This window comes from Thermobia domestica, chromosome 5 (genome assembly GCF_964235325.1).
Source record: "Thermobia domestica chromosome 5, izTheDome1.hap1.1, whole genome shotgun sequence".
Taxonomy (NCBI): Eukaryota; Metazoa; Arthropoda; class Insecta; order Zygentoma; family Lepismatidae; genus Thermobia; species Thermobia domestica.
Window position 1 is genome coordinate 294,030,489 of NC_137458.1, and position 15,134 is coordinate 294,045,622.

The 15,134-nt window shown below is 33.6% G+C and overlaps 1 protein-coding gene across 10 annotated transcripts in view; it reads right to left on the minus strand.

Moving 5' to 3' along the window:
* Fadd (fas-associated death domain protein) overlaps positions 1 to 15,134 on the minus strand; it is a 185,742-nt gene that overhangs the window by 115,506 nt on the left and 55,102 nt on the right. The window contains exon 4 of one of the 10 annotated variants that reach the window (XM_081760277.1): positions 757 to 1,189. The exons of 8 other annotated variants lie outside the window; for them this stretch is intronic. In XM_081760277.1, coding sequence (XP_081616403.1) covers positions 819 to 1,189 — 371 coding nt within the window. In that variant the 3' untranslated portion in view covers positions 757 to 818. Of the gene's footprint in view, positions 1 to 756; positions 1,190 to 7,160; positions 12,027 to 15,134 lie in introns of those variants that run through there. One more of the 10 variants, XM_081760279.1, reaches the window with a different exon arrangement.

Here is a 15,134-nt window from a genome sequence, read left to right on the forward strand (position 1 = left end):
AAAAGTTTCAACAATATCTGAGATGGTGATGGTACATGCTCTGCCTGAATTGAAATGGAAGGCACCCTGTACATATTCATAATAATTGGTAGGGCAACCAACTTTATGCTTTATACAGCTGTATATTATGCTTTATTTTTCCTTTCATTATGCTTTATTATGTTTTTTTCTAAATTATGCCTTCATATGCTGTTCCTTGATTTAAACTTTATTTTTACCCATTTCTATTGCATATTGTTTTATTTTACTCGTTTTTATTACACAAGCATTGAAAATGTGTACAGTTTTCCTCAAGTGGTGTTTCGAAGAAGAAACATGTAGTTGTACAGTAACTTCTCATATTTAATGAACTCACACAAAATAGGTTAGCGCCTTCTACTTTGGAATGGTCAGTTGAGAACTCTCTTACTCTCTGAGACTACATACACTTTTGATTTTGGCATCTTGGAATAAGCACAACCACTCTTGCCTGTTTTTTGACACAAAGTGAGGGGAGAATATCCTTCTGAGAGGAAGAATTCGAAGTTCCCATTGTTACTCGTATAGGCAATTGGCAGTTGATATCCTTGTTTGAGGCATTGATAACAATCTTCGTTGATCATTTTTTTTCTTTGGCACAAGATATATTAACATATTTTTCTTTATTGTACACATACACTGGGTTCTGGAATAAAAAGTAATAAGCATTATGTATACAATGTTTCGTTCCTGTAAATTATGTTTTATTATGCTTATAAGATTACCAAATTTGGATATATATATAAAGTGGTCAAAATCAGATATGGTACCAACCATAGGTGAAAAATTCCATTATGCTTTTACTGCTTTATGGTTGCCCTAGTAATTGGATAACGTTCTTTATAATATGATTCTAATATCCACAATAGTGACAAACCACCAATTAGTAAACAAAACTGCAAAAACAACGGAATCCATTTAATATGACGAACTACTCTTCTGTTTTCAGAGCGATGATTTGAATGAAGTCGGCGTACATATCGAACTTCATAATATTGTAACTCTAAAATGTCTAGCACTGCACACACAATTCGCCACACTATTTGTGTACCCTTAAATCTAATTATCCACGAGACTAATACACGAAGAAACAGTATCAGTTTTGTAACACACACAAACGCTAATCTTCCCACAAATAAACTGGTAATTCTATCGAACACTCGACGCAAACCTAGAAGGAAGAAGAAGCAATTTTAGGGAAATCAATTTAATACTCGATACAATTCATCAAGTATTAAATGAAGGAAATTCGTGTACATTTATAGTCTATTGGAAACAACCATCACAAAAGCTCTGAAACTGATTATATTCTGTGGTTGCAAAGGAGTATACTATTTATTCACTTTCTATGTTCAAGAGTCCTAAGATAGTCCTGTCGCGCCGGTTGACTCTGTGACAAATATGTTCTGGATTTTCTCAAAGTACTCTAATGTCCTTCTACTTATTCATTCCACAAATTACTTCACTTGCGTGTACAGTAAGACCCGGATCAAACAACCTCAAATCAACAGACTTCAGATTTAAGGCAGAATTTAACTCATCCAGTAAATGTAGTTTAGGAGAAAGAAATTGTTTTCCATATCCAGAGGTAATAACTTATTACGAATATATGAACATTTCAACCACTTTAGATCTTTAATTATTAAGAAATAACATTTTCTCACTCACATTGGCTTTTTTCACCCTTGTAATATGCAGTTGTACGTAGGTTACACTACTAATATTGTAAGTACATTAAATATTTTACATTTACATTATACAACACAATTTTAAGTGTAATATCTTATTTCAAATATTGTTCATAACACAATTCGCCATTTAACAAACAACTTTCTGCTCTAATTAATCTGTTAGATCATAGGTTTACTGTATATATATATAAAATCTTCATCAGGTTACAGTAATTCTCTAAATTAGGGGTCGCCAAAATTTTCCGGAATCGGAAATTTCACTTTCCGGATTTTTTCCGAAATCTAGAGTTTTTCCGATTTTACTTTCCGGATTCTGGAAAGTAAAAATTCCGGTATTGGCCATCCCTACTCTAAATAGTATATTGTAAGGTTCTGCATATCTCCATAACATGCGATAACCATGTGTACTACATGTGTTGATAGTAAACAAACAACGCAGACGACGGATCCGAAGAGGAGTCGTCCATAATCGCCAGCAGTCGGCATGACGGAGATCACCGAGGGTAGCCCACACTCCAGGATAAAAGAGAGGAGCACGCATCAACAAGTATCAATCTATCCAGGTTGATCAAACCACCTAAAGCTCTAACCGGTCATTGGGTTTACCTTACCCTCTCACGACGCCTGGTCAATTGAGAGATACCTATCCTTAAGCTCTAAGACGCACGGTCATTGGGTTCCTTTTCTCTCTCACGACGTCGGGTCACCGAGAGAGACACCTAATCACACAAGCTTAACCCCTCTCATGACGCCCGGTCACCGAGAGGAACCTCATCTACAAAAGTCCTAAGACGCTTGGTCATTGGGTTCCTTTTTATTATCTTACCCAAAATATTAGAGGAACTACTTATTGTATACATTTTGTATTTAAGAGGATCTTTTTATGATAAAAGGTGATGGGAAAGTCCAAATTTTCGTGTACAATAATTCTCTTCCTTACATAAACTGAGAGAATTTTACAATATTCACTTTTATTTAATAGTGATATTTACATGCTCATTACGACCGGAGAACGGATTAAAAAAAAAAAAAAAAAAAAACTAAAGAATATTTCAATCCACTTAATACGATCACCCATTGTTCTGGTGCTAACTTGTGTAAAAACAACATACATGCTGAAGCTCATAATACTACAACTTATACCAGTCTACTAATAACCATACAATTCGCAACTATATTTGTATATTCTTACATTTAATGATCCACTGCATCAATTGATTTTGAAACAGCATCAGTTTTGCAATAAACATTTAGTGTATGCCTGTTAAATGAATAAACATATATATAAAACTAAGACAAATCACTAGTTTTATGTACGGAGACCGGATGTTAGGTTAAATACCTACTTCTGGCGTGGAAAACTAGGGTTTGATTCCAGGTGGGAGCTCATGTTGTTCAGATCCCACGTTGAACTGTAGGTCCACGTCTCATATGGCCTCATTACTGAATGGGGCACTAAACTCAAAATAAAAAAAAAAAATCCAAATACCTACCTCTTAATGTTAAAAATATGATAAAAAATGAATGCTCTAAAATTCATTTGGGGACGTCTAAGTTATAATTTCAGCAAAATTTATTTTGCCTATTTCTCTCTATATTACCTACATTATCGCTTAACACGTTAAGTGCCACGTAAGTCCCATACGCCCTACAGTAAATTTTCTGGAGGGATCGCATAGGTCCCATGGGACCTACATATTTGCCCTGTTTCATTACTTTCTTAGAAGGACGTCAGTCCGATCTTGATAAGACTAGGACTTGACGTGTCTCCTTCAAAACATTTTCTGCTAACGGTCCAGTATGACTGCATTATTATTTTTTAAAAGAAATAACCTGATGTGAAAAATCACAAAATTCACCATAGTGCTTAACATGTTAAATGCTGAATACCGCTTGTTCTTTCCCTTTTCTTCAAAAACAGGACTTCACTGAGATGATTACATACTGGATCTCTTTTCTCAATGAAAGTTCCTCTCGCTTCCTATAAATTTAAAAAATAACAGTCACGCAACTCTCCATTCTGATTTATGGAAAGAAAACGACGACGCACACAAAATGTCAGAGATTTATCGCAGCTAACAAGAACTTAGGCAAATTAAAAAAGAACTGAACAAGTCCACCAAGGTGAAAAATGTATATCAATCCACATGTTCTTGATGCTTCTTAAATACGCACTGGTTACATCAGTGAAAACATACCGTAATATTCTCTGTTTATAACGATGCTCCACGTGCTCAACAAACAGCAACACTCAGCAGATGACAGATGTCATTAATCAACATGTGATCCAAAACAGGACAAACGTTATCACAACCCGGAAGATCTACGAGGACTCAGCAGGATAGGATATATATAAGACGACGACGCAACACCTTTGAAGGCATCTGTCTGCTCTGACACTAGTCACCTTACCTGCCTTCTCTTGGCTGCATTAGGTCTTGGGAGCTATCTCACCCTTCTCCAGTTGCAACGCGTAGGAGAAAACTTCTCACCTCTCTCCAACTGCTACGGGCAGGAGAGATTTCTAATTTCTCAGTCATCGAACTGAAAGAGTTCTTCTCCAAGTTGCTACGGGCCTGGACACCCTACCCCTTTTCCACCTGCTACGCGGGCAGAAGAAATCCCTAAATCACCAACTACCAAATTTCTAAATCACCACGGACCACCTTTAGAACTGTATCATACTGTAACATAGTTTCATAATACAACGGTTGTCGAAGAAAGTCCGATCCCGTATATCATCATTTGTCTTTGCCAACCTGCTTTCAGTAAAAGTTTATAATATTTTAGATGCTTAAAAAAAAAAAAAAAAAAAAAAAAAAAAAAAAAAAAACTACGTGTTTGTATGATCGAAGACTTAACTATCAATTCACAACTTAAAAAAAAAAGAAAAGAAAAAAAACACATTTGCTACCCACTACAATTAATTACAATATAATTACTTGTAATTGCAATTAATGACTCCTTGAGACAGAGTATCAAAATATAATAAATTAAAATGTATTTACTAATTCAAAAACGACCAATAATGCCCTGCTGCGTTTGAAGTTCTATAAAATTTTGGATTGATGTGTGAAGTACTAAAATGCTCTACATAATGAATTTATTACATACACACGGAAAGAATTTTATGCCTCTACAATGATCAGGTAGGTATCATTTTAGATTATTTAGAAACTAGCATAGCTTAATTTCCGTTTTGGCACACCGCCGAATATTTATGTTTACTATTTCGAGTAAGATTTTACTGTCTATTTACCACCTACTTTTTTTTTCTCGCCAAGACGTCCGGTCTCTACTTATCTATTTATTGTTCTCCTGTGAACTTGAACAGTTTGTAACTATCTCTGAAGTGTGTCATGTGGTCTCGTATCAGATTTTGATGTTCAAAACAGTCAAGTCAGGAAACTCAGAAACTACACAGATATCGAACGCTGATATAGAAAGTTACACATAGTTATAATGGAAGACATAAGACCCACTAAGAGCCATAAGGCTTTGTATACTACAAATCATGGGAGTTTGTCCTACTCGTACTTAGCGCATACGAAATAATTTAAATAATTATATATATACACACCAAGTCAACATTTCCTCCAGTGAAATATCCACCACTCATGGATTATCTCTGCAAATTGTAATTTGATGGCTGATCAGTAGTAGTTTGGTGAATGAGTTGTCAATCACCGGTAAGCCACGGAATGTTCGACTCACTGTCCGTTCAGCGTTTTTTTTTTTTTTTTTCTGTAAGTAGTTGACGGTTGCAACGCTTTCATATCGCAACCAGAACTAATAACACTAAAAAATTTTTTTCAAACCTGCTATTTCAAAGTATCATTTTCACAGAAATCCATGCCATTCTTCATGAAAAGTCATGTTGGATTTGATGAACGCTCCCATTCTATCACCCCCTTATAACTTTCGCTTGGTCAACTCACGCGTCTGTCTTCTTTGTAAAACAATACACCATCACTGAAATCCTCTTCTATATAGGAAGAACATACACACACATACAAAAAAATAAATAAATAAATAACTAAGCCCTCTACTGTACTGTAGCTGCCCAGTTTACAGTAATCGTATCGATTCCAATTCCATCACTACTGACTTTGTAGTTTCTAGACTGGAGTTAATGCAAATATTTTCCGAACTGCCTCACGATAGTGGATCGACATCGAAACTTTCCAGTTTCCACCGAGAACTGCAATTAGGACAACATTATCCAATATATTTCTATACTTTTAAGCAATCGAACTCTTATGTAATGAAATAACAAAGATACCATGAGAAATAACCTCAATTTAATACTATTGCCTATATACTTAATTACTGACAGAGTGCTGTACATAACTGTATAGATCATTTACAGGGCACTTTCTAAACCCATTTGAACTTCCTAATTGTATTGCGTGATTGATCATACCACAGTTCTAATTTCTACTACTGTACCCAGTGGCGGTGGAACTGGATGCCAGGAGGAGATGAATATACCGATAATAGCAGAAATCATTAAAGATTAAAAAAAAAAAAAAGTTTTCATAAAATCTCAAATACTTTTAATCAACTAAGGAAAGAAGTTTATGTATCTAAGCATTATGCAAGCTATCAGCAGCAAGTGTTAAAACAGTGAAGCGTGCCCATGAAACTTCCACACGAAATCCACAGGTAACGAAAAATTGGCATACAGTATCCACCTCTGAGGAAGACTGCGCAAACGTCTGCGATTTCACACCTACTCATTTAAATTGTTGCACGCTGTGACACCGACGGTTTCATGGAGTCATTAGTGTTTAGTAATGAAACTACCTCCATCTTTCAAATAATGAACAAATCGAATACTAAAATCTAGAAAACAGGAAGCTCACATGTCTAGAAGAACGTGTACCTTCCCAAGATGAATAAATGTTACGCTTAAAACGCATGAACAAGTGTAAGACCTTCTCTTTCAATAAGGACGTGTTTCTGGATATGTTACAGACAATGACAACTCCAGAGTTCTACAAGAGGGAAGTCACATCAGCAGGGCCATGAACCTTCCCTCCGGCTTTGGGGTTTCCAGTAAATTTTCACTTTAAAGGCATTCCTTAAATTCTGGTGTGAGGCACAAATATTACAGGAAAAATAACAAACATGATTGCACGATCATATATTCAGTACGTCTTAAATAAAGAATTATTGAATTTAGTTTAAATCTTTTCTCGGCATATTCAAGAAGTGGAAAGCAACTAGTAGCAACACCCGTGGAAATGTTCACTTAATTTGGATTTGGATTTCTCAATTGATTCTGTATAAATAATTTGGTTACATGTCCATAACGCACACACTTATTAACAGTGTAATTTGAAACGGACACACACACACACACACACACACAAAAAAGCAAAGTTAGCTAGTTTCATTTTTCATATTTATTAACTTGCAGATAGATAGATAGACAGTTAGATATACAGATACATAGATACAGATAGAAAGAGAGGTGTAAACGAATAAAACAATGGCGTGTTCAAATATATTAGCAATGTATTTATCTTTGTATTCTACATCTTTTAAAACATAAAAATAAAATCACTAGATGGGTCAACAATAATTTTTCTGTACATTTTCTTACAAATAATAATATTGAACGTACAAATACTTAGAGACAAAATTCTCAAACTTAAAATATACTACAGAATTCGTAATTAGTAGTATGATACCACATTACAAAATTAGTAATTACTTTTTCCAGTATCCTATTTTTGTTACTGCTGAAGTTAAAAAAGAAAAATATTGAGAAGGTATAATGAGGAAGCTATCTGGTTAAAATCGAAACAGTACAGTTAATACAACATTAAATATTAGAAGCAGTAAACAGAATAAGTACGTTTACAAATTACTTCAAATGTAATAACTAAATATTTTAAATTCAAAAACAAAGTAAACTGGGTTCTAAAATAAAGCAATATAGCATTTCGTCAAGATATTTCAATAACATTGTCAACTCTGCTTTACTTATCACGCTACTGTTATTAAACTGCAATTTTAGAATCAAGAAAATCCTTTGTACCACACAGTACTTTTCAAATAAATGTAATAATTTTTCAAGTTAGTCAGACGCCTCTTGTATTCTTCAAAATATGCAAATAAAATTTTAATATATGAATTATGCCGACCTGTTCCTGCTATTCGTGAGTTAAGAATCAAACACAATATAAGCATTACAAAATAATAATAATAATAATAATAATAATAATAATAATAATAATAATAATAATAATAATAATAATAATAATAATAATAATAATAATAATAATAATAATAATAATAATATAGAAAATAAAAATAAATAAACTGTTTTGCGAATTTACGTCGTTATTAATTTTCAGTTATCCATTACCGTTTCGGTCGTTTATTACTCGCATCCTTGGAAGTGTGTTACCATGAATTCTCAACAGTTATTCCGGTTTTATTTATAAATGTACATCACTAATTGTCATGAAAGTATCAACAAATATGTAATAGAATTATAACATTATTTACGCATATTTTAAAAAGACTCTAAGTATCGCCCATATTGTAAGTCTGACTGTCTTTAATTATGTAATATTAGAAAGTAACCTTGCACTGTCTAAAAGGTAAGAAGATAAAAACTGCCACGGTATTGTTTTGTGTAATATATATATTCGCCTTTCTCTGGGCTTCAAATCCTCCTTCGAATAAGAAATATATGTCCGCATTTTTGTCATTCTGTTTAGCAGAAAAAAAAAGGCTTTTCAAAATTTTTATTTCTTATTTTTTCAATCTATAGGTAATTCTTGCCCTCATTCCTTAAACACTGAAGTCATTGGTCACATTTTTGTTAAGTTAAAAATTTGAGGAAGAGGAGCGTTAACAGAAGTAAATTCCCATACATTATTTAATGATTCTTTTACAATATAAATTAAATATATTTCTTCTTTAAATTGCGTTCAATAATTGTTTTCAAAACACCGTGTTATGATCCGTTTTGAAGCAGAATATTAACTGTACATCAACGTAAATTAACGTATATGGACGTTTTTAGAAGAGATCTATAGAACACAAATGTTACCACACACCTTACAGATTTCTGGCACCAAAAGTCTGTCTCACGATAAACTATACCGTTTTAAACATTGCAAAACTACGTTCACGAATTCTATCATTCTACTTACAGACTTATGTAATTCTGAAATTTTATAGTTCCATGCTTTCGACTATCCCCTGGAGTCTTGGTCACGGAAGTTAGAAACAGGAAGAAACCGAATAGAAACATCAAGGAATAAAAAGGAATGGAAATACCAAGGGAAGAGCTGTTGTACAAAAAAAAAAAAAAAAAAAAAAAAAAAAACGCGTTGTCCATTGCGTCAGCGATGTCTCAATTTGAGATGAAGCGAACTAAAACAAGGAACAGGAAAGCGCACAAACGGACTCTGCCATATTTTAATTCGCTTCACCTCATTTGGAGATCGCTGACGCACTGCACAACGTGTTTTTTTGTACAAAACAGCTCTTCCCTTGGTAAGTCCGTTTAATTTTTATTACTTGATGTTTCTGTTCCTCTTCTTTGTGTCTTTAACCTCCATGACCAAGACTCCAGGGGAGAATCGAAAGCTTGGAACTATAAAATTTCAGGAATTACAGAAATCAGTTAGTAGAATTATACTGTTTTACTTTCTTTCTTTCCTTTATATTTTAAAATCCATTCTTTTTCTTTTAGATAACGCATTAACTGTACTAAACGGCAACAGGAAGAAGAGAAAATATGTTACGCTATCGATAATTATTCTGAGAAATATATTTACAAATAGAACCAAAACTTTCATTGTCTATTGCGATTGTTCACAATAGTTATCCAAGCTTCTCATTCATTCTAAATATTATTATTCTACTGCGGCAATCTGTGTTATAAGTATCTAATTTAGAAGATTAAAATAAACGTACGGCTTATAAAATGGATTGAGTTGGTGTTTAACGTCCTTTTCAGCAGCGAAACTATATGAGACATGGAGCTACTGATTAACGTGGAATCCGAACCATATGAGCTCCGACCGGGAATCGAACCCGGGTTTATAGAATATTACAGTTTTTTCTAAGTGAGAAAGACACAAATTTCTAATAATATCCAACTTAAAATTAAAGGAAAGATATTTTCTTACTTCCTCTATCTCAAATTCCCCAAATTAAAAGTAGAACATATAAAAACCACAAATTTCATCAAATGTATTTCAGAATTACCTGCAAAGCTTGATTTGGTAGATAATTTGATTTCACACTGAAACAATTCCTATTTTACATTAGTGTTAAACTTTGTTTTGTGCTTCCCAATGGTTTTGTCTGAACTTTTTTGTAAAACAAGTGGTAACATGTAAAATCATCAAAACAGGAATTTTCAAACTGTCGATCACGAGAAAAACAACTAACATCCACTTCGAATGGTAATAATAATACATATACAGTGAAGGAGCTTAATCGAAACAAACAAAATAAATAAATAAATAAATAAATAAAACCTAGTCTGGTTACAACGATAAACAATTTGCAGGCCTTTGTTTCAGTAACAAAGCAAAAGTGAAGTTGATGTCAAGATAACAACCACGCCAGACTGCCAAATTTTTATTTCTTCCGTGTTATTTCGGAAACACTTATTGGAAGATCTAGAAAATATAACAATACAGTTGTCGAAAGCCTAAAAGAGGTTAATCTAAAAGATGCCATTTACTGGATGACAGAGTGAAAGAATTATCGTCCTGAAAAGCTGGAAACATATTTCGACTAATAATGATAGCACAAGGATGACACAAACGCAAAAATCTTCAAACGATGTAGAATCAGTAGATCTCTTAAACAAGCTATAGCACATGAACAAATGAAGATATAAGTGATTAGATACGAGATGATGAACAGTATGAACTGTCTGATGAGACCATTGTAAATTTGGTCCCACAAGAAAACAGTTCGGGTGACAAAGATGACAATAAAATCGTAAATGTTCAAAGAATCAGTCACACGAATGATTTGATCCCGATCGAGAAGGTACTACGTCGAACAGGAAGGCGACATGGCACCAGCTGACATTATGGTCTTACGTCGTCTGTGCAATTTAGCGTTCAAGAAACGAGGCAGCTTAATGAAGCAGAAAACTATGAAAGACTTTTTTTTTATGTGTGTGTATGCTAAACAGTGACTTATTTGTATTGTGTTTTTTTTTTCTATACATATGTATGTACTGTATTGTATGTCCAATAAAAATAATAGATACAGTAATAATAAATAACCTAATAAAGAAAAAAATCAGTAAACAACAAAATCAAATACTGTACAAAATTTTCTATGTATCCATCCGTCTTAACCGAGTTTTTGTTTATCCGAATTTTCCGGTCCACATTAGCTCGGATAATAAGGACTTTACTGCATTACGGAAAAACGGAACAAAGTACACAAAACATGAAAAAAGAAGATACATCAGCAAAATGCAATTAGGTTGACTGCTCTGACACACAAAGCATAAATAAATACACCAAGTATACTTTATTTTGATTTCTTCACCGGCATAACCGTAAGACGTAAAACTCGAAAGATTTCATTTCATTTCATTTTTTTTATTTTGTTTTCTGTTTTCTTTGGGAGCCGAATTTCTGTGTTACTCATGAAAAATAATGACGTGAAAGGCATAAGACACAGTAACCATCCTTTTCGCTTTCACTTCGTTCTACCTTGTGGCGCCTTAAATTCCAAAATCCAAATGAGGTGCGTGACTTTCTTCGCGTATTAGTCTATTCAATAGTGCAAGAAAACTGCATGTTTTTATCTTCTTGATCAATAATTTCATTGATTCTACGGAACGGCAATTGAAATCACTTGACGATTAGTCTTGTAAAGAGCAGAGAAGATATCCTTAACTAGGATCGTATAAGCCCTTTACACATACTATACATAGAACATATCTATATATATTATAATCATGCTTTACGTAGCCTCGGATCCGCCAGGATCGTCGGGCTTGCTTATATCTAATGACAGATACTTCTCCTGATTTGGTTAATAAAAGCTTCACCTTGCATTAAGAATTTTCATTTTAATCAAAAGCTACTAACTAAGCACTGTCTTTGTGAAAAAATAAACTGCACTATCAACTTCATTACCTTCACAATACTACATTGTAGCACTTCGTGGGCTTTAAAAATGTCTTTACGAATTCATAAACAGATATTGTACATCCTCTTCCAGATCAGCTCGTCTTATGTATCTTAAGGCTTCCAGAAGTTTGGGTTTAACCTGTTTCCTGTCTACGATCTTCTGCTGATAAAGTAGCAACACCTAAAACAATCAATATGTTAGTCGAAAATAGTACGCATATCACACTTACTTTTTTTAAAACATGTTACTTACAAGGCTACCCTCCTACATCGCTACCACTAGGTAAACGATAACTAAGGTAAAAGTTTCTAAATGGAGACTAGAAAAGTTTCTAAATGGGTACTTTATGACCATATACATCTAACCCATACAAGTACTTGCTGCAGTATCTACCGATATGGAAACACAATAATTTCAAATTTTACGCAAGAACTCTTTGCATGCTTAGAATATACTGACAAAAACTCAGATCATGCAACTTTTCATCTTTCAGCAATATTTTTAAGGGTTTCTTGTTATGTCTCACAAATACTTCGATTAATGGATTTATTTAATCAGCTTGGTCCTAAGTTGTACCGTATTTCCTCTTCCACGAAAACAAAAATGCTGCAAAAATTTACAAACTGCTATAACTTTCTTTTAACTCACAAATTATTATTATTACCGACAATTGTCATACTTTCATAGATCATTTGAAATAAAATATACTTTTGTAATTATTTTCTATCTTCAGCGTAGATTGTATACTACTCCTATGCACGATACTAAACTGAGTAATCTTTACATTTATTTAGAAGTACGAAAGTTGTAATCTGAAACGAATGAAAGCAGATTCCATAGTAAACGACCTGGACATAGAGGGGCAAAATATTGTACAAGCGGCAAGCATTATAAACAACAAAAATAATAAAAGTCTTCAATTATTTACTTACAAGAGTATCATTCGAAGAGTATAATTAACTCAATTCTAATACCAATAACGAATCCTAATACCCATTTATTTTACTCAAAAGTCAGTGTGCCCATTCACCAAATACACAACGCTCGTGTAATAAGATCTATGTATTGTACTGTATTTCGGTCTCAACACACACATTAAAAAACAGTTCATAGGATGGACTTGCTAATATCCTGCCATTCACGATATTATGATTAATAATGTAATGTATCTCCACACTTTGACTGACACAAGATTTCATTTTGATTTAACTTTAATAGAGAAACGGGAAGTCTTGTATTCCTGTCTGTCAAAGCTACCTACACACGATCTACATCATGCGGCAGCTTACACAATAATCTTCCTGAACTTCTGGGTAGGTAACCCCTTGTATTCAACACTTATTTTAATAGGTAACTTATAATACTAATTTAAAACTGTTGGTTGCTTGGTTCGAGTTCAGCGTTCTGTCTTAGCAGCGAGGCAATACGAAACACGAACCTACAACTTAACATGGGATCCTAACCACACATGTTCCCACCGGAAATCGAACCTGGTTCTCCCGCGCCAAAAGCGCGTACGATAATCATATACCACGAGGGATCTCTCAATTTAAAATTGTAAACTTAGTTATGTACATCATTTGGTATTTTGAACTCGATGTATTATTTTCCCCTTCTAAACTGAGGTTACCTATTAGTGACTAACACTACACACCTCACAAATCAAGAAACCTCTGGCCAGGACTTTTAGTTGTGACATTCGGTCAACAAATTGACTCCCATCGCCGCCACGTCCAGTTTTCTACATGAAAGTTTACTGGTTGTTTTAAGGTTTTCTTCATTGTCTCATTCACTGTGTCACTCACCAGAAGTCAAACTCGGAAAAAAAGCGTATTAGCTATCTTGAAAACAAGATAGCAAGTTCTTTAATATGGGTTTCCATCCACACCAATCTACATCGGCCGACTATGAAATCTATGATATAATTCATTTGCATGCACTCTTTTTAGTGATAAAAACACGAACTATGTTATATCATATTATATAATTCGTATAGTTTCATTACAAATTCGATTCCCTCTAAAGTTTACTCTGCAATAACTAAAAATTGTGATATTATTATTCTTTCATTTTTGCTATATTTTGAAATGTATGAAAAACACGACCAAAAATCTGAGAACAATCTTTGAAATACACTTTCATTCAGAGCAAAAACAAACTGAATATTCCAATTTTCACGTGCATTATACTATAATACAAGAACAATAAATAAATAAATAAATAAATAAATACAATAGAACAATTTATAAACTAATTAATATATGATTTCTTAAGGGGACCATCGTTAAAACTAATGGTTCAGAATGATCTGGATATTGTTATTTTACTGCCTCTGAAAGTTATACGCTTTTAACCAACTTGTAGCTCATGGAAGTTACTTCGTGTTATTATCATACTTGAGTAGCATACGCAAAACGAGAAAGGATCTTGTTTACTTATGACATGCACGACAAGCTCACAAATTCAACAAGGATACAAATTTATACAGGTGTGACCGTGTAATGATGAGTTAAGTTTATTATGAAAAATAATTAAGCAGGGATTAACGAGGCATGAGAATACAGGCTTCTAATCAACTAACACAATGACTTGAACAAATACATAAGTGAGTGAATTAATAACGAAAATAAAGAATACTGCAAATATTTAAGAAATAAAAAAAAAAAAAAAAAAAGTAACTGACATTTCTGCATCTATTGTCAACAAATACAGAACCATGTACCGACCACCTATAAGCAGTTTAACTGCCGTACTTACTTTCTTGCTAGCTATGCTTGTGACAAGTCTTCGCTTATATGGTAGTATTTTACGTTTCAATCATATTACTGGTGAAACGTATATATTTTTTAAATCATTGCTACACGATCAGAGCTACAAGTAAATGCAACACATCTTTCCTAACACAATACTACTTGATAAAATACAGTAAACTTAGAAGATTCCCAGCAGTCAATTTACACTTCATTAAATATTAGTTAATACAGGGTGTCCGAAAAAGATTGTATTATTTTATTTATTTTTCTAAATGCTCAGTGCGTGAAGAGAGTAGGAAGCGAAAAGGACTGCTATTAGATACTTCAAGTTTCGATTAAAATAGCCTCCATTTCTAAGACCACATTTTTTCAAGATGGTGCCCACACAACAACGCAAGGCATTTTGTGCTGTGAAATACGCAAAGACTCTCACAGTTTAACGCAACTTTCCGCGACAGTTTGGGGTCGATCCACTTGACAAGAACTCCATTAACCGTTGGCATACACAACTCATGGAGACAGGATGTGTATGCAA